The sequence below is a fragment of the Juglans regia genome, chromosome 7, assembly GCF_001411555.2.
Source record: "Juglans regia cultivar Chandler chromosome 7, Walnut 2.0, whole genome shotgun sequence".
NCBI classification, from domain to species: Eukaryota; Viridiplantae; Streptophyta; class Magnoliopsida; order Fagales; family Juglandaceae; genus Juglans; species Juglans regia.
The window spans coordinates 18015444-18040258 of record NC_049907.1 but is presented as its reverse complement, the minus strand read 5'-3'; the positions used below and the strand labels follow the sequence as shown (position 1 = coordinate 18040258).

General features: G+C 34.5%; 2 protein-coding genes across 4 annotated transcripts; one reads left to right on the top strand and one right to left on the bottom strand.

Annotated features, from left to right (window-relative positions):
- Positions 1-134: 134 nt before the first annotated feature.
- Positions 135-7565, bottom strand: LOC109005656 (ABC transporter B family member 11-like). 2 transcript variants are annotated; one of them, XM_035691610.1, is made up of 14 exons: positions 7490-7565; positions 6643-7133; positions 6369-6440; positions 5973-6146; positions 5639-5860; positions 5318-5556; positions 4193-4718; positions 3750-4023; positions 2368-3090; positions 2207-2262; positions 1654-1920; positions 1273-1536; positions 848-1141; positions 135-733 (listed from the first exon to the last, which is right to left on the bottom strand). In XM_035691610.1, the coding sequence occupies exons 2-14, from the start codon at positions 6979-6981 to the stop codon at positions 383-385; spliced, it is 3801 nt and encodes a 1266-aa protein (XP_035547503.1). In that variant the 5' UTR covers positions 6982-7133; positions 7490-7565; the 3' UTR covers positions 135-382. The 2 variants fall into 2 exon arrangements, with proteins under 2 accessions (XP_035547503.1, XP_035547502.1); XM_035691609.1 differs by lacking the exon at positions 6369-6440 and adding an exon at positions 6255-6309 and having other exon boundaries at positions 2207-3090; positions 5973-6148.
- Positions 7566-15646: 8081 nt separating this feature from the next.
- Positions 15647-24570, top strand: LOC109005658 (5'-nucleotidase domain-containing protein 4-like). Of its 2 annotated transcripts, none has more exons than XM_018984670.2 (17): positions 15647-16155; positions 16679-16776; positions 17391-17510; positions 17914-18003; positions 18124-18239; positions 19500-19599; positions 20257-20328; positions 20416-20463; positions 20546-20623; positions 20705-20824; positions 21179-21284; positions 22075-22238; positions 22508-22642; positions 22920-23050; positions 23928-23990; positions 24130-24208; positions 24313-24570. In XM_018984670.2, exons 1-17 carry the CDS (start codon positions 15840-15842, stop codon positions 24376-24378), a joined length of 1902 nt encoding a protein of 633 aa, XP_018840215.2. In that variant the 5' UTR covers positions 15647-15839; the 3' UTR covers positions 24379-24570. The 2 variants fall into 2 exon arrangements, with proteins under 2 accessions (XP_018840215.2, XP_018840217.2); XM_018984672.2 differs by having other exon boundaries at positions 16679-16805; positions 17435-17510.
- The last annotated feature ends 245 nt before the right edge of the window (positions 24571-24815 follow it).

The window sequence follows — 24815 nt, the reverse complement described above, 5'->3', positions numbered from 1 at the left end:
TTTATTTGCCATCGTTGGTGTGTATGTTTTGCATAACATGTCACAACAAGACGTACACTAATCCATTCGGTTTTGTTCATTACATCTTTATATACTCAGGCAATGTGTTGCAAATCTAATTCTCTGTAGGTTCAAATTCCATATTCTCTAAGTCCATTCATCGTACTATAGAAGCTTTGAAGATCAACTCCTGTGATAAACGGCTTCACACATACGTACAACAAATATTCAATGTTGAGTGGTATGACTCGTTACATAACAAAGGACTGAGACACAACATATAAGGTGCTTTGGTATACATAATTTGCAATAATGATCGCAACTAGGAATATCAGCTAACATTTGTGGAAGGACAAATAGATCAAGCCTTCATTCTTCCTTGCTAAGAACCTTTTGTATGTAATGCTACCAAGGAAGCATAAATACCGTCCTTGATATTGAGCAAAGTTTGATGTTTTCCCTTCTCCACCACCACCCCATCTTTGAGCACCACAATCAAATCTGCTCCCTTAATTGTAGACAAACGATGAGCCACCACCACCGTGGTCCGGTGTACCATTACTTGTTCCAATGCATCTTGAACCACCTGTTCAGACTCAGCATCAAGAGCGCTAGTGGCTTCATCGAGTAGTAATATTTTGGGAGCTTTCAAAGTTGCCCGAGCTATTGCCACACGTTGTTTTTGTCCCCCAGACAATTGGACCCCACGTTCACCTACTGTTGTATCATACCCCTGCATTTTTCATTGGTCATCTTGAGACTTGAATGGCATAATTCATAATAGAGTGTAATGACAAGCAGTTGCAAATTACTCTTTCTCATTGATTCAATCAGATTCCCTTTTTACCTGTTGCAAACTACAAATAAACTTGTGAGCATTTGCCAACTCTGCTGCGGCTAAAATTTCTGATTCTGTTGCACCTCCTTCCTTTCCATAGGCAATGTTGGCCCGGATGGTGTCATTAAATAACACAGGCTCCTGACTCACCAAGCCCATTTGCTGCCTAAGCCACTTTAGCTGTAGCTTTTGAATTTCAATTCCATCCAGTGTAATATGACCAGAATCAGGTTCATAAAACCTCTGCAACAAGGAGATCACTGTTGACTTTCCGCTCCCACTTTCGCCAACCAAAGCAACCGTCTAATTAACAATATACATCGATTTTTAGTTTTTGATAATCAATATCAGACAAAGGTAAATAAGCTTTTGTATGGCTTTTTTTAGTGTAGAATATGAGAATGAAACTTGATGCCTAGTACTAACAAATTTACCTTGCCAGAATGAATAGCCAAGCAAAGATCCCGGAATATCTGAACATCAGGTCTCGTGGGATACCTGAAGCTGACATGGTGGAGCTCAATATCTCCCTTTAAATTTTCTATTGTCATCCCAGAGGTATCACTAGAATCTATCTTTGATTTCCTGTCAAGAATTGCAAATATAGAAGCAGCAGAACTCTTTGCTTTACTTGCATCAGGGGCCAGGGAACTTGATTGAGAAATTCCCACGGCAGCCATTGTAAGAGCAAAGAAAACCTGTAATTTAATGAACAAAGCATTTAACCACCGATAACCAAGAAAGCAATTAATCTTTGGAAGTCAAGAAAATTTGGTTAAGTGTTTGTCTAGGTGGACATGGCAGGAGGAACTTACACGAAAAACTTCTGAGAATGTTGTCTTGCCATCCTCAACAAGTCGGGCTCCAACATAAAAACTGCATGCATATACTGCAAACAGCAAGAAGAATGATAGCCCAAAACATACTCCGCTGATTAACCCTTGCCTTATACCAGTCTTAATTGGGCCTTCACATTTTCTATGGTACAATTCCATCACCTTCTCTTCAGCACAGAACGAAGAAACTGTTCTTATACTCCCCACTGCATCATTTGCAACTTGACTTGCTTCTTCATACATTTTCTGTAACCATTTATGCTTTTTAGTGGCATTCAAATGGGATCATTTGATTCATATGAGGTTCATTTGGGGTTCATTTGAGAGGATTAAAAGCTCTGAACTTCATTACTGGTTGGAATTTTTCCCGATAAGTTAAATGGGGGAGGGGGAAGGAAAAAAAATATTTCCATCCATTCATATGAAATCAAAATGTCCCCTCTCCCCCCCCCCAAAAAAAAAAAAAAAATCAATTAAATGTTTTTCATGCATTGAAGCTAGTTGAATATAATTTATGAAGTTTGGAACACACCTTTGCATCAGCACTGAATCCTTTCATGAACTGCATTTGAAAGTATCCATTTATTCCTATGAGAGGTAGCAAAACCAAGATTATCAGAGCCAATATCCAGTTTGCTGTGAAAGCAATAACCAAACCAACAATAGCACTTGAAATATTTTGAACAAGCAAACCAAGTGCAACTCCAACTAGGCCTCGCACAGAAGCTGCATCTGCAGAGAGTCTTGCACCTAGTGCACCACTTGAGTGCTCAGCTTCGTCAAACCAACTTACTTCCATATAAACCACTTTCTTGAAGCACATTAATCGGATCCGTCTTATCAACTTACATCCACCAACAGCAAAGAAGTATGATTGTGAAGGTTGGGCCAATAGAGATGCCACACCAAGTAAAACAAAGATTAATGCCCAAAATTTTGAGTCCTTACGGAGCTCATCTCCTGGTTCATAAAAAGTTTTGATCATGTCAGAGATTAACATCCCTAAAACAGGAAAAATTGCCCCATTGACTGCTGCAGCTATACTGCCAAGAAGTAACACTGTGATCTCTGGCTTGTTAAGATAAGCCAGACGGCGAAGTGACACTTCTGGAGGTAGTTGGGTTGGTGCTAAAGCTTGAGCATTACTTTCTACAGGTCCTGTTTCCAGCATACTTGTAGTTGGCACACCAAATGCAATTGAGAATGAGTGACGACTACTATTTCCAATTCCAGATGATTTCCGACTTATGGATCGTAACAAAGAAAATCTTTGACTTGAATTTCTTCCAGAATTCGCAGGTTCTAGCCGGTCCTGGTCATCTAAAGCATTTTGTTCTGACACTGTGCTAAGATTTTGCAACCGTATAAGCTGGCTATATGGTCCTTCAGGCTCCTTAGTAAGCTCAGAGTGTGTACCTAATTAGTCACAAGGAATAACAACGCAGTTATATGTGTATCCCGAGATTGATGAAATTGCTTTAGGGAGATCTAGATCAACCTAAACTTCAGGGTTTCAAGTGAGAGAGGGACAAAGACATAAAATGGGCACTAGCATTAGACCATTTACTGCTGCCCATGGCCCCTCTCACTTAGGCCCTCAAGTTCAAGCAAAAACTTGAATTTGGTATTTAGCCACAAAATATTATATTTAGAAACAATGGGAATTCAATTAAATAGGACCAATAAGCATGTCATCCCTACATATATATATATGAAGAAATTCATGGGCCTAACTCATCTCATAAAACCGGTTTCACAAGAGATGATTGTTCATTCCTTATAAACATGCCCAAGACCTTATCCACAAGCAATGTGAGATTATTCCTCAACATCCTCCCTCGCGTGCAGGCCAATATTTTTCTTGATCCTTGTCACGAGGTAAGTAGTGTGGGCCCCATTCGTCCGATGACCGACTCTAATATTATGAAGAAATTCATAGGCCTAACTTATCTCATAAAACCGGTTCTACAAAAGATGATTGCTCATTCCTTATAAATATGTCCAAGACTTTGTCTACAGACAATGTGGAATTATTTCTCAACAATATATAACTTGAAATAACTGTAAAAACGCACCCTTTTCAACAATTTTCCCTTGATGTATAACTGCAATCATATCAGCATTCCTCACTGTACTCAGGCGATGAGCAATAATAATGGTTGTTCGATTGGTCATAATTCTATCCAATGCTTCCTGCACAATTCTCTCAGATTCTGCATCGAGAGCACTTGTGGCTTCATCTAGTAGTAGAATTCTTGGGTCTTTTAGAATGGCTCTGGCTATAGCAACTCTCTGCTTTTGACCCCCAGATAATTGAGTTCCATGCTCACCAACCATCGTGTCTAGTCCCTAAATTTTTCAAGACACAACCGCAAAGCAGGACGTCAGTCAACAAGAAAAGAAATCTCGATTTCAAGATTAAAAAATACCTTGGACAATGTGAAATCTTAATGCAAATATGTTCCTAGAGGGTTCTGCAGTACGAGAAACAATTTAAAGTTATGATAAAATCATAAACCTGAGGCAGTTTATCAATGAATTTAGCAGCATTGGCCAGCTCAACAGCAGCTCTTATCTCTTCAGTAGTTGCCCCATCCTTACCATAAGCAATATTGTCTTTAATGCTAGAAGTAAACAACACAGGTTCTTGGCTGACAAGGCCAATTTTCTTTCTGATCCACTTTAGTTGGAACTCTCTAAGATTGATGTTGTCAATAAGAACCTCACCAGCTTGTGGATCATAAAATCTCTCGATCAAATTGATTACTGTTGATTTCCCACTTCCACTCTGCCCAACCAAAGCAGAGGTTGTACCACTAGGTATTGAAAGAGAAAATCCACTGAATATTTGTTCTCCAGGTCTTGCAGGATAACTAAAATGCACATCCCTTAGTTCTATATCTCCACGAATATCATCTAATTGCAGTCCCTCAGTGTTGTAAGCATCTATCTGTGGCTTCCTGTTAATTGTCTCAAACATCTTAAAGGCTGCAGCTTGTCCAGCAGCAAATGCGCTCATGCATGGAGAGGCCTGACCAAGCGAACTAAAAATAAAATTTGTGAGGCAGAATTCATATAAATCCCATGCCCAAAAAGGGTCCATTGAAAAAGAGATCTGAAAGGAGGAATATTATGAATGGCAGATCCATTACCCTCATGATCATACAACTGCTCGACACCATTAAAAATATTCATTAGATATTTCTTAGGATAACCCACTACAAACAAACAGATCACTTACTTAGAAGGCATATAAAAAGGAAACCCATAAAAGGGAAAAAGGTCTTTTGGTACTTGTTTGTTTTGCTCTCTTGCTATCAATCTACCAAAAAGAACTAACTTGACTGTCGGACTGTCCCCCGCAGGCATGTCTCTGGCAAGGATTATTTGGTTCAATTTGCAGTGCAGGTCTAGGTTGTTAGCTTGGTTATGTGGTGTTTTGGAGAAGCGACGTCAGCAAAATTAATTCAAATTGATTATAACAACATAATCTTTTGGAAAAGAATTATTACCTATAATGGGGCACAAAACCACAAGGGGTTATGAAACGCATGCAAAAATGAAAAACACCTAGTTTTGGGATGAGTATCACAGATTATAATATGAGCACAATGGAGGATGAATGAAACTGATTGCAACTTACAAGGAGCCAGTCAGAACGGCAAAAATTACATTAATGACATCCCCTCCTGTATATCCCTTCTCAAGAATCATTTTCCCACCAAACCATATCGCCAAAGCAAAACTGCAGAATATAATAAACATAGCTGCACCAATTCCCAACCCAGCAGCCAAGCCCTCATGGACACCAGACTTGTAAGCTTTGGTTAAAGACTTTTTGTACTTAGTTATGGCTTCCTTTTCCCCCGTATAGGATGCGACCTGTATAGAAAATGGCCAAGATGGATATTATTCTATAATAAAAGAACATGAAAATTAGAGATTCCTTATGTCATATGCATACAGTTCTTATGGAACCAATCGTCTGCTCTACTACGGTTGCTGCCACCGAATAAGCAGTTTGCCCTTGGGATGCCGTCTTTCCTATAATGATGCTCATGGCAGCAGCAGAGATGACAAGAGGTGGAAAGGAAGATAGCAAGACAAGGGAAAGAAGCCATCCCTTGACAAATGCTATAACAAAGCCTCCTATGAATGTTGCTACCAACTGTATGAACTTTCCAACCTGCAGATTGCAACAATAAGAAAATGCATGAATAGGAGAGCATCTTAAACTCCAATTTCAGAAGCTTGGAGGAAATGTTATGGTTTCAGGTGTTTGCATGGTGGATCAATACCTTCTCGCCCAATGCATCTTGAATAAGTACAGTGTCTCCTGACATCCTCCCAACTATTTCTCCTGTTTTAGTTTCCTTATCAAAGAAACCAATATCTTGCCTCAAAATAGTTTTCAAGTATAAACTTCTTATACGTGCAGCCTGCCTCTCCCCGGTCACCATCCAACAAGCCATCTCTGGCACATGGCAAACATGGGTAATTGGGCATCTCAGGTTCAAATAAACCAAACTTTTTTGTAAGCCAAACGGTTGTTATCTCAGCAAGGAGGCTCATGTACTTACGAAAAAACGATGCAACGCCAGATCCCAAAGCCAAGTATACAAAGTTTAGGCACATCTGAGAATTAAATTGATCATGTCATCACAACTTATAGTGTTCTTTTGGGAAAAACATACCATTATGTTAACCATAGCAGCATACAACAAACAACTTTTTTCCCTGGGAGACTTTGTGGTTGAGCAAGCATGCTTGACAGCAGAGGACCACTTTAGAACAGCTGTTGAAACTTAAAATGGAATCCAAATTTCTGAGGAAATCGGATTAAACATGGTATGGAGTAGAATTTTGTTCCCTTCTTAATGCATAATGGAGACATCCTCAAACGTGAAATTCAGCATAGATTTTGCACAAACATAGACAATTTACTACCCAGTTTTAGTTGAAAAATACCTTGGAAACCTTGTGAACTACATCTTTGGTATTTACTGTTCCTCCAAAAGAATCAATCGTACCTCCAAAGATTATGGTCATGAGAGGCATAGATATTCCACTTCCAACAGCAGCAACTGTGCCAACAAACATTAGCAGACAATCCAGGGAGTCAGCAAAGGAGAAAAGTTTATAATATGGTACTCTATTAATGCTTTCCTCTTTCCCCTGGTTCTTGTTTGAATGTTGCTGGTTGTCCGTGATTTCTTGATTTTTTCCTAAATCTACGACTTTATTGCTTGTCCATGCTGTGGACTGCTCTGTGGTTATTTCTCCATGGGAAGTATGTTCCTCAGCCATGTTGTCTGGAGAAATACTTATTTCCACTATTTTTTGTAATCACTTCGAACAACTTAAACTATACGACGATAGCTGCTAGACAAACATCATTCTTTTGAATTAGCAACCCCATCGTTAAGGCTGGATGGATGAGTGAGGTTCGACATAATAATCTGAAATGATCAACGAATAATTTCAAGGCTTTTCTCTATATCAGGTCATAAGAATATTGACAACCAATAAAAAATCTAATCAAATTTTCTTTTCAATACATGTTGTCAACACCGATAAGTTCTAAGGCAGTTAAGAAATTGAATCAACATATGAAACACCATTAAGGTAGCTGTTTAACCGACCCCCCATTGAGATTGCACCAAGGGAAAATTTCACAGACAGAAGTAGTAAAATAAATAGGAACATGAATAGCTCAATGAATTCAGTAAGAGAACATTAATTTCAATACAAGCACCAAAAAAATAAAGCAAATACAGATAAAAGAAAGAATGAATGAATGGGAAGCAGCAGTTACCAGAAAAGCCAAAGAATCCTCAGAAGGTGGTACCAAGACACAATACTCATGCAAACCTCAGGCAAAAGAAGCTAATCTAAACCCAAAATTTTGGAACCCAATCCATCCTTATTTGATTTCAATTATTTAGAGAACCACGTCCCAAACAATCCAGTCATGGAAAATGACAAGTAATATTTTTATATTTATTATGAATGTAGGTTACGAAACTACATGGAATCTGACATAACTCAAGCCAAAGGCAAACATCTCCTGATCTGCAGATGGCCGTAGCCTAAACTAAGTTCATATTTTTTTATGCAAAAACTACAACTTGTTAGGTTGCTAGGGATTTATTATACATATACAGGAGTGTTATTGAATTTCAAATTCTTCGGGTAAAAGCTTTTAAATTTTTTAAAAGGTATACATGAAGTAAGCATAATCTCATAAAACTTTAATTTATTAAGGAAAATGTTGACGCACTCGCTTGTGACTTCAAAGATTATTAGGAGTGGTTTGGATTCAGAGATGAATTGAGATAGGTTGAATTGGTTTGTGAATAGTAAAACAAAAGTTGAATTATTTATTATATTTTTTGTGAAAATTTGAAAAAGTTGTTTTGAGATTTGAAAAAGTTGAATTGTTTATTATATTTTGTGTGAGAATTTAAGAAAATTATAATGATGAGATGAGATGAATTGAGGTGAGTTGAGATAGATTACGAATACAAACGAGGCCTAAATACAACAAGACGTGTTAAAAGTGTTGAAACAAGAACTTTAAAACAACTTGAATTAAAATACTAAGAGTAGGCTTAGGTAATGAGATCGAAATGATAAATTATTTTAATGTATCACAATTTTTTTTTGTTTTCTCAAACATCACTCAAACGTAATATTTTTTAATTTCAAATTTTCTTCTCAGTCTCTCTCTCCTTACGCAAAGCAAAATTTGCAAGGTTTTTCCATCAGTAAGATAGAAACATAGGAGACTTAAGAGGAAATTAAGAAGACGAGGTACTTAATCAAGTTTTGAAGATCAATGAGTTAGCATTGGATTTTTTAAAATATTTTATTTATTGTATAATCTCTCAAGTTACTTTAACTTAATTGCATATAATATTTTTATTTAAAGACTAGCTATTCATGTGCAGTAATCCAACCAGAAATGTATAGTTTTTGAAGCATGAAGTTGTAATTCTCTTGTATAGTTATGGTTTGGATGATGAGTTGAGATGAAATGAAAGTTAAAAGTTAAATAAAATATTATTAGAATATTATTTTTTAATATTTTTGTTTTGAGATTTGAATAAATTGAATTGTTTATTATATTTTATGTGGAAGTTTAGAAAAGTTATAATAATTATATGAATCTATCTACCAAACCAAACCACACCTAAATTATTCTTTATCTAATGACATATAGAATTGGGGAGTAACATTGTTTGAATAGTGAAACAATCTCAACTTATCTTATCTCGTCTCATCTAGTCATTACAATTTTTTTAAATTTTCAAATAAAATACAATAAACAATTTAACTTTTCAAATCACAAAACAACAATAATATTAAAAAAAATATTCTAACAATAATTTATTCAACTTTCATATTATTTCATCTCATCTCATATGTGTAACCAAATGATGCTTACTACTAAGCTCCTTGGAGTTTGAGGGGTTGTTTGGATGTTGAAATTGTTTCTATAACACCCCGGTCCCCGAGGTCTAGAGTGTTAGATCATGTTATCTAAAACCACCTCCCACAACATACTTATATACTCCACATTTTCCATAAAATATATACTCAGTTATTCAAAACCAAAAACATATGTTCCTCCACCACGACACTAAAGAAATACCTCTACAGAATAAATTAAAAATTCCACAAAGACTAAAAAATATCCATGAGTCAGAAGACCAAACAACATAAAATAATAAATCTATTAAATAAAACTCTTCAATAACTATTTGTACCATTTGGCACTTATTTATCTACGACCATCAAATCTTGCTAACATTTCCTACTCTTGACTTCCAGTCAAGGCATCAAAATCATTTGAAAAATATTGTGGAGATAAATGGTGAGTTATCAACAACTCAGTAAGCAGATAATATATACTAGTATGTAAACATGAACTTTTCACAAAGTTCAGACTGCATAACAAAATATTTTAGTTTCAGAAATGCAGATTCAAAAACATGTTATCATAATATAGAGCTACAGTTTGAAATGTTTTTATTCAAAATTACTTTGGCACAACATAACTGAAACATCACATCATAACAGAATTCTATGTTTAACCCCTATGGTAGGGTTGTGCAAACCTCGATGGCCAATTGAGTAGAAACAGAATGTGAATTTTCCTCTTATTATTCTCGGAGCCCCGAGCGTGCACACAGAAAATACCAAACATAAAACCACTTTGCTTCCAAAGTGGGTGAATTAGAAATAGAAAAGTTAGTACCAACCCGAACAGATGCTACATTTTTACACTCATGGTAAGGTTAGAATGGAATGAAAATAGAATGTCATGTCAAATGCGTCAGAAATTATATCATATCATATCAGAATACAAAATATTTTTAGAACAAAATAGAATCAAATCACAAAAATATAATTTATGTACAAATTTTCATATTCGCTCTTTGTTGCACTGTTTAGAAACAAAATATCAAAATAGCTCATGTCTATACTAGTCATGCCAGAAAACACTCTATTCTTATACAAAATTTCATGAGTAATGCTAAACAAATAACTGAAATTGTTTCAAATTTCTTTTCGTAACAAAATATACATATTTTTTAAAATTGACCTCAGATCATTTCTATGATGCAAAGTCTAGCATAAAAATCCTGATTACCTGGACTTCTTGGTTTTTACAGAATTTTTTCACAATAGTACCGAGTAATTATTAATCATCACCTATAAAATAATCATGTAACTTACGTAAGTTTTTTATCGCACATGTATTTCGATACTTACACCTAAAATGCTAAAATAACCTATTTTTCAAAAATTTCTAAATTTCTCGTAACCCTAAAATATCTTGATATTCACTTAAAAATCTCTAACTATTTAAGCTATAACTTTTTATTATCGGAGTCTAACTATAAAAAAAATAATACTAAATAATATAATTATAGACCCTAAGTATTTTCTGTTAAATCATTTTTTAGACTAATTTAAAAATGAAACAGAGTACACTTAAAAATAAAAAAGAGTTTTATAACTGCAAAAATATAAAAACACTTAGACGTTTGGATTCGCAGCTCATCTCAACTCATCTCACTACTATTCATTACTATTCAACAACTTTAACTCACAAATCTCACTACTATTCACAACTTATCTCATTACTATTCACAATCCATCTCAACTCATCTCAACTCATTTCAAGTCATCTCAAATCATTTTCAAATTCAAACGTTTCCAAAAAGATATGAGACAATAACCAAAGGCTTGATGGCATTTCTGTAAATACTAGGGATGATATGACCATAAAGGGTTAAAGCTATATAAACGTTATTTTTTTTTAAGATTCCAAGGCATATACTTGTTGTTTCTAAAGATATAAGAAAACAAAACAATTGTTTCTAGAGAAATAAGAAAAGCAGATAAAAGCTTAACATCGGGAGGAAAAATATTTTATTGAGAGAGAGCAAGAGGCAGCGAGTGGCAAGTGGTGGCTGACCCAACGGTGGCACACTGAGAAAGAGAAAGAGATGAGAGAGAGTGAGAGAGAAAGCACGAATATGGAGAGAGAGAGAGGCAGTGCAATGTACTGGCGTGGCTTTCCACTTGGTTGTGAGGGTTGACCAAGGCTTACGGTGTTGTTGGTTGGGAATGGAGGTGGGATAGTGAGGACTCCAAAAGGCACCTTGGGTAAAGGCGATGCATAACTGACCACAACAGTGGCTAGCCAACGGCAGTTGGTGGTCTGAACGGTGAAACTTTTTGCTCTGTTTTTAGTGCTTGAAACAGGGGCTGGTTTTGGTGTGGAAGTGGGTATGGTTTTGCAATATAAGGGTTGCCGTGTGGTGCAACCTTGGTGGCTGAAGGGAGGGGTGGCAACCACGTGAAAAGAGCTTTGGCAATGGGTCTATCGCACAGTGGTTTAGCAAAGGCAGCGATGCTAACAATGTGATCCAAGGCTATAGCTCGGTTGTTTTCATGTTGGTTGTTGGCTCTCCAAGGTGGCAGCGGTGTGGTGTCTCTAGTTGGGCAACATTGGCCTGTGTTGGACGTGGAAGGTGGTACAAGTTTGTTGCCATGACTATGAGAGAGAGAGAGAGAGAGCCATTGATATGCTATCGTGCTTGTTTCCTGGACATGTGGGGACGTGCATGCTGAATGTTGTGGTGGTCGCGCCGTGCTTGATAGAAAATTATATAGAAAGTGCGGCATGTTTAAGGAAACTGACGTCATCTCTAGGGTTTGAATAAAATTTGTTATGCATGAAGAGGATAGACGTATAGTTGGAAACCCTAGATTGTGGTGAGGAAGATCATCTTATGGGATATGATTCATAATTTATAGGAACTGAGTGCTTTAGACGTAGAATGGATTTAGGAATTTAAACGTGAATGGTACTCTAAAATTGTAATTCTATAATGCTTGAAATTCGACACGCTCAAGGGCTTGGACTTAATAACTAAATTGGGCCATAATTCTCATGTCCAAAACCAATCTATCGTCCAATAATATCTTTGGGCCATTAGGAGAATTTCTTGGGCCAAATTCTAATTATTTAGGCCCACTTGGTCCATAATTTATTTTTAACCTAATTATCAAGTCCAATAAAATTCATATTCTACCAACATAAAATTTTTAGGCCTGTAATCTGTTCTAAAATTACTCGAACACTCAATTGGGTTATTCATATGCATAAACCCAAAAATATATTTAAAAAGTAAACTCGGGCTGGGCCCAGGTGTTACAGTTTCATCCAATCTTATCTCTTCTCATCTATCTCATCACATCTCAATATCCAAACACCATTCAAACATATATTATTTAATTTCAAATTTTTAACTTTTTCATTTAGGTCTCGTTTGTTTTCACAACTATTTTCATCTCATCTCATCTCATCTATCATTACAATATTTTCATATTTTCATATAAAATAAAATAAACAATTCAACTTTTTCAATTCTCAAAATAAAAATAATAATAAAAAAATATTTTATAATAATATTTTATTCAACTTTCAACTTTTGTCTCGTCTCATCTTATCTCATTTCATCTCATCAGCGAAAACAAACTAGGTTTAATCATAACAATTTTTCCAAACTTTCAAACAAAATACAAAAAATAATTTAACTTTTTTAAATCTCAAAATAAAAATAATATTACTTTATAATATTTTTATTTAATTTTTTTCTCTCATTTCTCAAAACCTTATAAAACATCATAACACAAATTATTTTATTATTATTCACAAATTTATCATCTCATCTCGTTCTTTAACCATCTTCAAAATGTTTTACAAACATGTACCTCAAATTTAAAAGGTTTTAAAGAATTCTATGGAGTTAGGGTGACATTTTAAACTAATCATTCTATTAGAACTTACTTAATCTGTGTTAATGTAAAATGTTAAAGTGATACATAATTATCACATCATAACTAATCAAAAGAGGATATGCATCATATTTATTCACAGGTATATTATAAAAAAATTAAAAAAAATGCTTAGTTAACATAAATATTTAAAAACATAAAAATTTTAGTTGACCACCCTTAAGTTGCCCGATACATGTTGCAACCCAGATTGGGCCGCCCATCGTGTGGCTACAAGGGCGACGTGCGAGGCAAACCCTTCTCCCTTGGATGACCTGACTTGAGGGGTAGCTGATGGTGACCATCTAGATTGGACCACCCAAGTGTCATCCCCTTGTGACCTTTAGGGAATGTTTAGAAAAATTTTTCTCTCATCTTATTTTCTTTTCAAATATTATTTAAAAATAAATACTTTCAAACTAATTATTAATAAATTTATAATTTTTCTAAAATTTTAAATAAAAAATAAAAAATAATTCAATTTTTTCAAATCTTAAAATAAAAATAATATTCTAATAATATTTTAATTTTATAATATATTTTATTCAAAATTTTCTCTTTCATTTCTCTAAACCCAATAAATATTTAACTCAAACTATCTTACTACTATTTACAAATCATCTTATTACCATTCATAAAATTCTTATCTCATCTCATTCTCTCAACATTCCCTAAATGAAACAACTATATTCTAAACACTATAAAAGAACCTCACTAGTTTATAATTTATGTGTTCTAAAATACTTTTTAGTGTCTTTTATTTTTTGGGTATTCATATATTTTTTCTAATAATCTTTAGCATTTTTTAAAAGTTTTTTAAAACATAATTTTTTAATTCAACAATAATTCTTTAAGGTTTTATTTTATAATTTATAATTTTCTATTTTGTTTTATTTTTTAATATTTTTCCGCGATGATAGTGCACGTATTTGATGAGTGTAAACTTATTATTGGTTATGATGTGGCAATTAGGTGCCATGTCAGCTTTTCCCATCATAATGCAATTGGATGGACGATGGAAAAATCATCGCAATGAGTTCGTGATTACCCCCAACAACTTATTTAAAACTTTTTAAACCATAAGTATCACTCCATTGTAAGATCCTCCCATCTTAATATCTAAATATTATAAATATAAATATTTTTAAATTTTAATTTTTTCATCTAATTATTATCTTATTATTAAAATTTTTAAATACAACACAAAAAATAATTCAATTTTTTTTTTCAAATCTTAAACTAAAAATAATATTAATAAAAATTAAATTCTAACAATATTTTAATTTTATAATATTTTTATTCAATATTTTTACTCTTTTTTTTCAAAATCTCATAAAACATTTTAATTGAAACTATTTTAATACTATTTACAAATTATTTTATTACTATTCACAGATCATTTCATCTCATTTGACTATAAAAACGAGGTCTCCATCTATAAAAAACTGAGACTACAAGTACCTAAATGGTAATTTGTCCAAAATAATTTCAATTGGGAAACTTTATGTTCTACATTTTTATATCACTCTCATTTCATTATGGTGAAACGATATTATCTATCAATTTTTAACTTTTTCTTTAAAAATAAAGAATGATTTATGTGTCGTTTGGATAGTGAGTTGATATGAGATGAGTTAAAATAAAAGTTAAAAATTAAATAAAATATTATTAAAATATTATTTTTTAATATTATTATTATTTTAAAAATTGAAAAAATTAAATTATTTATTATATTTTATGTAAAAATTTAAAAAAATTTTAATGATAAGATATGATGAGATGAAATACTTTCACTATTCAAATTGGGCCTAATGTAGATAAAAGAATCTCATTTATTACAGTGAAATAGAAGTATATCATTCATCTTTGAGAAATATTATTTATCATTTCATACTATATATCAATTGATAACTAATAAGTGTGTTTAAATAAAATAAAAAATAAAAAAATATCATATATATTACATGGAAAATGATAGATAAAATTTTTCGTAATGTTATATTTTGAATAAAGATTATTTATGCACATTATTTAAAAATATGTAAATTTATTCTTTTAACCTCATGTTTTATAAAGTATAAAATATGAAATATAAAGATAAAAAAATAAAATCATATATTTTTTAAGTGGCATGCAGAATATGAAATTTGAGTAATGCTACATACAGTCGTGGAATGTGCAAACGCCGTACAATCGCTTTGAAAAAGAATGGAATCTATTATTAAAAAATTAATTTCTTTTCATATAGGTCTCATATTTATTTATTTTTTTAAAATAACTGTACGATACTTACACATTCGTAATTGTAAGAATAATTTATTATTAAATTTATGTGTGGTATAACTCTTCGTTCATGGTGCTGACTCTTTTGTGTTTGTGGGGCTAAGGTTGTCACCGATCGATTATTAAAGGAAAATGTCAGTTTGTTACTTTCTCATTTTAATCGTTCGTTTATTTAAATTTTTTTAATTAATAATTAATGAAATGATTTTTAATATATTGATATATTTGTTTATTTTTTAAAAACATTTAAATATGTTAAAAAATTATAAAAAAATAAAAAATTGTTTATCAGACGGCACGCCAGCGATCAAAAGGTACTGCCGTACTGGTTTGAGATATTTTTGTGGTCTTCCAAGTTGCAGTCTCCCTCTGCAAAGCGTAGCTCTCCAGTCTGCTCAGACTTTGAAGTGGCAAAAACCAAAGCCGTGTCCGCACCCGCACGAGGGTCATAGCACAGTTGCCAAAAAACTCTCCTTAACATCTACACCTTACAGCCTACGGAGAGAGAGAGAGACACAGAGACGCGCATGTATGCGGCTGAGGTTTTGGGTAAATTCTCAGTGTACAGGGAGAGTGCCCCTCTATCTGTATCAATGGCCTCGACCCAATGTCTCAGAAATTTCATTCTAATTAGCCCACTCACAGCTCATATCAATACGCATGTGATCTCCGGCAGAGCTCCAATGCCGCCGATGATGATGAGGTATCGCTGCAGCATGGACGCCAAGTCCGTCGGTGGCGACGTGTTCTCGGTGACGTCTTCGAGTAAGTCCGACGTTGATTATCTGGGAGAAAGCACCAAAGGGGATTTCAATCTCAAGTCGGAACATCTTCAGGGTTTGGGTAAAAGCTATATACATACTTTTTCTGTCTTTTCTATTATTTTTATTTGTTTTCCTTGTCAATGTCTATTGCTACTTGATGGCAAGCAGCCTTGTTTTCCCTTTGCACTTGTTCATTACAATTGCCAATAACCTCACTGTCTATCTTGTTATTATGGGAGGAGGAATTGTCATTTAAACTACAGTTCATTCGCTCTCACAGCACATTTACTTAAAACCAACTTGTTTTTCTTAGTAGTTTTCTATTTGGCCCAATACACTTGGAACGTAGACAAATTCCTGGCGTACCCGAATAGTTTTGATTGCTGGCTTCTTAGTACACCTTGATTGTTGTCCTCTCTTCATAGTTTCCTGGAATGCCGAATGCCCAACATGCTGCGCCAAAAGCAGTAAAGCATGCACGACGTGTTCGTTGCATTATTAAGTTTTCCTACTAACAGCTGCCAAGCAAATGAGCCGGTGATATATCTTTATGATTTTTTTCAACTTTTGCTAATCACGTGCGTTTTGGTCTTCCTATGTAGGAATTGACGGTCAGGCAAGCTTAGAAGGTCCAATTGAGGAAATTGCACGGGTGGAAGCTCAGGAAGCTGAGGTTTTGCTTAGAGACTTGGGTATCCCGGTGCAGTTCATTTCCCACATTTGGTCCCTGTAATTTAATAACTATTTGCTTTCAGTTGTGCTCAGAGGATGTTTCTCAATATCAAGAAGCTATTTTCTGGTAGTCTTCTATGTGCTTCTCCATATCTCTTTCATGTCTCATCTAAGTTGTGTTAATCTCTTCCGCAACTGTTATTATAAATTTGACAATACCTTTTCATCAAGATCTCAAATCCGAAATTATATTTAGTTATGTCAATATGCTCCAAAGCTAGAAATTCAACTCCTTAATATCTCCTTATTAAGTCTATACATACTCCTTGCTTTGTTGTCGACGTACACTCATTTTCTCACTTTCCTTCCACACTATTCATGCATACTTTCTTTCCCATCTTGATACGACCCCTGGCACTTTAAGGAAGGAGACTATTTTTTCAATTTTCCTGCATGACTTGGGCAATTTCGCTGATCGTTGAAATTTTGAAGTTATTGGTGCCTACTAAATACTTGCATATTTCCCCCTTTTTTCTCCTCTTGCTCAGTTGAAATACTTGTGAAAAGCAAAATATTCATTTTTTATTTATTTTTATTTGCTATTTCTTCCCCCTCCTCCTAACTTTTTTTGTTAACATGCAGAACCCTTCTTCGTCAAGAGATTCACCTCGTGGTATATTTTGCAGTCGTACTTTGAATCTTCGATCAATCAGTGCAATTGGATACGATATGGACTATACCCTGATGCATTATAATGTGATGGTATATATTTATAGATTTATAGATATCATCATCTTCAAATTTACTTCTACTAAATGAGGCATGCAATTGCAGATAGCTATTCATTGAGTCTCTTTTTTTGGTTTTCTCACATTTTAGTTCTAATGTTTTAGCTTAGATGAAGACTGGTGAAGACTTTATTTTCTCTTTGTGACAATTTGTATAGAGATCCCTATATGTTATATGTGCGATGCCAGAATTGGAGTTAGATGTTTACCTATATAACAAAAAGGGAATTGGAGTTAGATGTTGCTAGAATGTTTATTAATAGGAATAAGGCTATTCACTTAACTCATATGCCAAAAGATTGTTCATTTATAGAGTGGTGGTCTGCGTGTGTCACTGAACAACTGGAATTGTCTGTCATGCATCTGTTTTCTTGCAGGCTTGGGAAGGACGGGCATATGACTATTGTTTGGAGAATTTAAGGAACATGGGTTTTCTTGTTGATGGACTTACTTTTGACCCAGACTTGGTGACATCTCCATTTCTAAGCAATTTGAAGAGTCTATAGACAATGAAATTTGTTCCAAGTCCTGAGATTTGAACTTTTTTTCCTGTTTATAAGCACATACTGTTTGATTTTGTCATTTAGGTTATTAGAGGCCTTGTCATAGACAAAGAGAGAGGTAACTTGGTCAAGGCTGACCGATTTGGGTATGTAAAGAGGGCTATGCATGGCACCAAAATGCTTTCTACTCGAGCTGTAAGGTATGCTTTGAATCTGACATCTTGATCATGGAAATTTATTTATGTGGAAGCTTACCTATCCATTGTGTAAACTATGGAGCAATATTGAGTCTGATAGTGCTCATGCAAAGCATATACCGGGCTATTAATTAGGTTGGGCTTGTCTCTTTACAAAAGGTTTGTTATGATGAAATCTTTTGGGCCAAAATATGCAATCTTATAGGATTTATTCCCACTATATTGCCTCTGTTTAGCTTTGTAATGCTAATTAGTGCACTTATATCCCTGCATGTGAATTATATCAACTGCTTTGTCTCAAAGACCACCTCATTGCCCAGTACACACTGGTGGAGCCATGTTGTAAGGAGTTGGTGCAATTGCACCCATTTTATATTTATATTTTTTTTTTACTGTAATGCCCACTAGAAGAGTTTATGGACTTAATTATTGAGTTTGTACAGTAATTACTTTGAGTACAAAATTGGTTTTGGTTTCTCTAAAAATAATTCAGCTTTGATGTTGAATCAAGGTTGGTAACTACTTATTTTGGCTTTATATATGTGACAACGGACTGTGATAAAAATTGATGTCTTGCTCAGTTTTTTCATCAAAATTTCAGGAGTAAATCTCACGTTACTCGGTAGTCAATTTATGCTTTATATTCTTGGTGTGTGCTCCAATAACAACAATGAGTTTTCAAAACTCAAAGGGATAGGTGTCCTTACTAAGAAACTAGTCCAAACAAATATATAATATATATATATATTATAAATTGGTGTATTTGCATGTAAAGTTTGGATGATTTTCACCAATATCAATTGCAATTATAGAAATGTTATTTCTGCAAGGAGTATTGTAAAGAATTGACTGTGTAACTGAACGGGGATGGTTTGATGAATGATTGCCTTATTATGTATATAAAGAGAGAGGTTTTCTATAGCATCAGTGATGAAAACTATACAATGTTTTCAAAAATGAAAACTCATAAAGAACAATTGTAATTAGTTTTTTGTTAAAAATTCCGAAAATAGTATCATATCAATTATTTTATTTATTTATTTTAGTTCAAGTATACACCCACTAAAATAAAATCCTGGCTCCACCACTGCTAGTACACGTATTTTTTGGTTTTGTCAACCTGTCGTGTTTTGATGTATCACTTGTGAAAAAAATGGAATTATATTGTTTTATATATATTCTAAGCTTAACTTCTATGCATGGAAGTGAGATGTGTGGGGGTTATTTAAAAATAGTGTGAACTTAACTTTCAATGTATGGAAGTGAGATGTATGGAAGAGAACTGGTGGATCTGCGGAAAGAGAGTCAATGGGAGTTCTTGAATACACTATTCTCAGTTTCAGAAGCTGTGGCTTATATGCAGGTAGCCTTGAACGACTTAGTTGCCTTATATTTAATTATTTTGTTTTTTGTTTTAAGCTTGAATTTTAAACCAACCCACACCCCACGGGAGTTGCCAAAAACAAAAAAAAAAAGAACTATACAATTCTTCCAGTTCATTAAAGCTTACGTTAATGATGGCTAGTAGGGTTACCCTAATATTGATACTGAGGCCTTTTGTTCTGAACCCACGCCATTAAGAGTTCAAGAGAGCCATGGATTCAGGCTTTTTATATCAGTGGCATTTAAAGTTCTCTGAAATGACAGGAAATTTTATATGGAGTATTGTCGAGATTTTTAAATTTAGAGAAAATGTGGAGACTTCTCAAATAAACAAGATCCTAAGAAAGAGAAATTTGTTGGATACTTTAGAGCAGATGGGTAATTAATTTGTTAATAACAGAGTCAAGTTAGAACCAGACTGAAAGTTTTCTCATGGCAAAATTGTATACAAATGGGCCACTGACGTTCTGTTCATATCATCTGTTCTGATCTTGATATCTAGGAACCTTTGGATTCTATAGCACTTATCTATTGTGACTCATTTATTCACAAAGATTCTGAGTTTTGACCTGTCACTGTATGCCATTTCTTTTTTCCATTGCGTAGTCAACAATTAAGGTCATGTGATTCCTTTCAGATGGTCGACAGATTGGACAATGGTGCAATAGCTGCAGAACTTGGTCCACTTGATTATAAAGGGCTTTTCCAGGCAATATACTTCCAGAAATTTTATTAGACAATGGTGTATTAGTACTAGTTATTTTTGTTTCTTTCCTAACTCTTGGGATGGTTTCAGGCTGTTGGAAGGGCTCTCTTTAGGGCACATGTTGAAGGTCAACTTAAGGTACATATAACCATGGATATAGATTATCTGGTGTATAATGTTTTAGTTCTCAAGCACCTATTAATTTGTGGCATTCTTGCAGAGTGAGATAATGTCCAAGCCCGAACTGTTTGTTGAACCCGATCCAGAACTGCCTTTGGCACTTTTGGACCAAAAGGAGGTACTTTATTGTAAATTTTTAATTGGCATAGCATGTTAAATCATTTTGCTCCTTATTTAATTGGACATTTTCATATTTCAGGCTGGTAAAAAGCTTCTGCTTATTACCAACTCAGATTATCATTACACAGACAAAATGATGCAGCATTCCTTTAACAGATTTCTTCCCAACGATATGGGTTGGCGCGATCTATTTGATATCGTGAGTATACATCTTCTACTTCATGCCGCACTGACTAGTTATTATTCTCTTTGGTCTTTGCTAAGTGCTGCTAAACTATAAAAGGATAAGTGTCAATGAAGACTGCATTTTGAAGTGTGGTACAAAATTGTTGTTATCATTTTTTCCCTAGTCATGCCTGAAACATCACCCTCTCTGAAAATTGTCCTTCTCGCACCATTGAATTATTTTCTCCTTTCATTTTTAATGGCCAGTTTTAATCTGGAATTGGAGCAATTGGATGTAAAGACAGCTATCCTTCACGATAACTGAGCAAAGGAATTCTAAGCGCATTGATGAGTACTAAATATGATTTTTTTTCTCCCCTCTGTGTAGGTAATAGTCTCAGCAAGGAAGCCAGAATTCTTCCAAATGTCTCACCCGATGTACGAGGTGGTGACAGGGGAGGGCCTTATGCGTCCATGCTTCAAGGCTCGCACAGGTAATTAATGTTTTAGTCCCTGACTTGTTAAATCATTTGCCTGTACATCTTTATTTGAAATGAATAAGTTCAAAATTTTACCCAGTAATAAATAACTAACAGGAGAGGATCATCAGAAATGATTTACATATACTGAAGGTTTAAGGAGTAGGCTTGGTGAGAATAAATTAGCACCTTCTCTCAACAAATTACACTCGAAATGTCAAAAGCGGAATGAATTTTGGGAAAATATCTCAATGTATATGGTCCAAAGCACACAACCAGTCAAATAATGGTAAGGGGAAAAATGGATTTATGCAAGTTCCCATTCAGCTCTTTCATTGAAAATTTGATCATTTTCATTCCGCCCCATATGACCACATAATGCAAAGAGGAACTGTGCCCAAATCTTACCTTCATTCTATCTTGTTTAGTTTGTACACTGTGAAAAGATCTTTTGGCTGGTAGATGATTGAGTAATGAATATAAGCATATCTGATGCAAGCAAAATCATTGCTTATTAAGCTAGCATGAGTGAATATGAAGTAATCACCAGACCATTGGGATGATTTTCTGTGAAGCTAAAGCTTCAGCTGAATGACTATATTCTTATGTTGTTCAAATTTGCTATTTCTGTTCTCAACCAACTTTTTTAAAACTTCTCACAAATACTTTAAAACATGTGAGTCTATATGAACGCCTTTTATGGTTGGCATTGGTCATTTATATTACAAATCTATTCTTTGACTTTGTCAACATTATTCAACATTCTCATGCACTTATTTTGCATTTCTACTATATTCTTCTACAGGGGGCTTGTATTCAGGTGGAAGTGCCCAGATGATTGAGAATTCACTAAATATCCATGGAGATGAGATATTGTATGTTGGTGACCATATTTACACTGACGTAAGTCAATCCAAAGTCCATCTGCGATGGCGAACAGCATTGATTTGCCGAGAACTGGAAGAAGAGGTTAGGGTAACTGTGATTTGCTGTATATGCTGTAGGGGTAGGGAATCATACCTGTTTTTGAAACTTCAGAAATCTCTAAAGTTCTCTGTTGTAATGATGGGCACAGTATGTCAGAAATAAGAATAGAAACTAAAATTGAATCAAAGAGAACATTATCTGGCCCTAAATGCTGCTTTATATTGAACTGTTTCTGTTCTACAGACTAAAACACGACCGATACCTTGCGCTAACAAGAGTATTTTGTGGTTAATGAAATATTGGAATTGCAGTATAGTGCTTTGATTCGTAGCCAGGGTCATAGAGCATCACTTATAGAGCTTATAAATCAAAAGGAGGTAGTAGGAGAACTTTTTAACCAACTACGGCTTTCTCTGCAAAGGCAAATAAAAGGACGTCCTGCGCAAGTAAGCTTTGTCTTGTTATATGAACTTACATTATTTATGAGTCTATCGTTCACCCTGTCTTTCCATTGCTGTCTCCTTTTTGTGATTATGCACAATGAATCATGTTTCAGTGTGCATGTCCCTCATGTACTTGGTCTTGTGATGAAATATATGGGTCATCTTTTGCCTTTCAAATGAATTGAGATCCTAACCAGATAAGTTTAATGATCTCATAAATAATGCGAGATAGGCGAGGTAGTTCTTGGTAATTCCTATGAAATTCTCCCTGTACTTTCAGACCCTTGCTGCAACCAACATGGATGATCAAGAACTTGCAGAAAGCATGCAAAAGCTGCTTATTGTTATGCAAAGACTAGACGAAAAAATTGCTCCAATGCTAGAAGCGGATGGAGAGCTCTTCAACAGAAGGTAAGATGAGGTCTGCGCACTCTTGGTTCATAACCTCTTTTCTCTCATTTACTTATCAAACCATCTGCATTATCTGCATACTGTATGGATCATATTACTTTCATTAAATGTTTATGCCAAAATGAGGTTAAAGTTATTATAATCTGCTTCAGATAATGTTTAAAGTATAATTGGCAGTCATCATCGGCTACAGTTACATTGTAGCATTAGGTTTGGATAAGGCATGCCAATTCTTTTAACTGCTTGACCTACCTGACTCATGAATCACGATGCTGATTTTATTCAGTTTATTAAGCTAGTGCAGAATATCTCTTACAAGGAATCAATGAAGTTCGCATTTTCTTAATATGTTCTGTTATTGTGGAAAGTGTATTTCGTAACTAAAATATGTACAAGGAGCTGCCACTTCACAAATGTGATCGTCGGTTGATATGCTCATTAGTTCCATGAGGATGTGCCATTTGCAATGTGGAATGGGTTGAGCATCATGCCGTGGAAGATGACTGTTTTTATTTAATACAGCTAGCTTTCAAATAGTTTCTTCGCAAGAAACTTTTATCTAAATCAGAATTGAAGCAACCCTCTTCAATACCTTGTAAAACTTGCAAATTGTTTTCAATGTCTCAACCTACTTTTAAAGATAGAAAAGGTTGGAGAGAGTGACTGGTGGGGTTACAGCTAGTTTTGATTATGTTGGGGCATATCATTATTGCTGAACCCAATGCCCTCATTGTAAATGAACAAATATGTGGAGTTTAATTTTGGTTTGATACAAGTGCATGGGTTTACTCTGAATAGAGAGTAGATTTTTCTTGTGATGTGCGACTCAGATTTAATGCATTGTGAACCTAACATGCTGTGTCTGTCCTGGCATTAGGTGGGGATTCCTTTCACGTGCAGGTCTGTGGGATAAAAGCCATTTGATGAGACAAGTCGAGAAGTATGCATGCTCTCTTTTCTTCGTCTTACGTACTTCTTTTTTTGAATTAGTGAATTTTGGTCATATCTGTAACTGAAGGTCAATTATAATTTTAAATATTCTCTTAAAGAATGGTCATCTTAATATCTTTATAATGCAGGTATGCTGATATATATACCTCCAGGGTCTCAAATTTCTTGCATTATACACCCTTCATGTATTTCCGTTCACAGGAACAGGTATTTGGAGTATATCATGGCTTACTGAATTGGTTTAGAATATCTTTGTTAAATGATTTGGTTGATAGATTTGAGTTTGATATTATGCATGTTCTCTTGTGCAGACGCTTGCTCATGATTCGCATTCGTATTACCAATCTCAATTCAATGGGACTGCCGTTGAGAACTAACTCCAACATTTGTGTTGTAAATTAACAGAATTTTTTATCGGCAACATTGTTACTCATGACAGTGATTATGGTCATGTAGAGCATCATTTTATGTGTATTTCATGACGATACCGACTCAAACAATGTTCTGTACAAATGTATAATGGTAATAGCCTAACACGGCATATTGAAACAAACTAAATAATTGATGTATGATGGATACCCTAAATTTGCCATTTGAGGGTTGTAAAAACATAATTTTGTATCATTTCTGTTAATAATTGGACGAGATTCTTGATTGATTTCAACATGGTCAAAGTTCTGGTCTTAGAATCTGAATTAGATTCAAATAAATGGCGAGTTCTAAAATTATTGCTAGATTATGAGTGATTATTATGATATTTATTGGATTTGCGTCGAGCTATATATGATCCTTGAAGAGAGAATCCTGTTTTCAT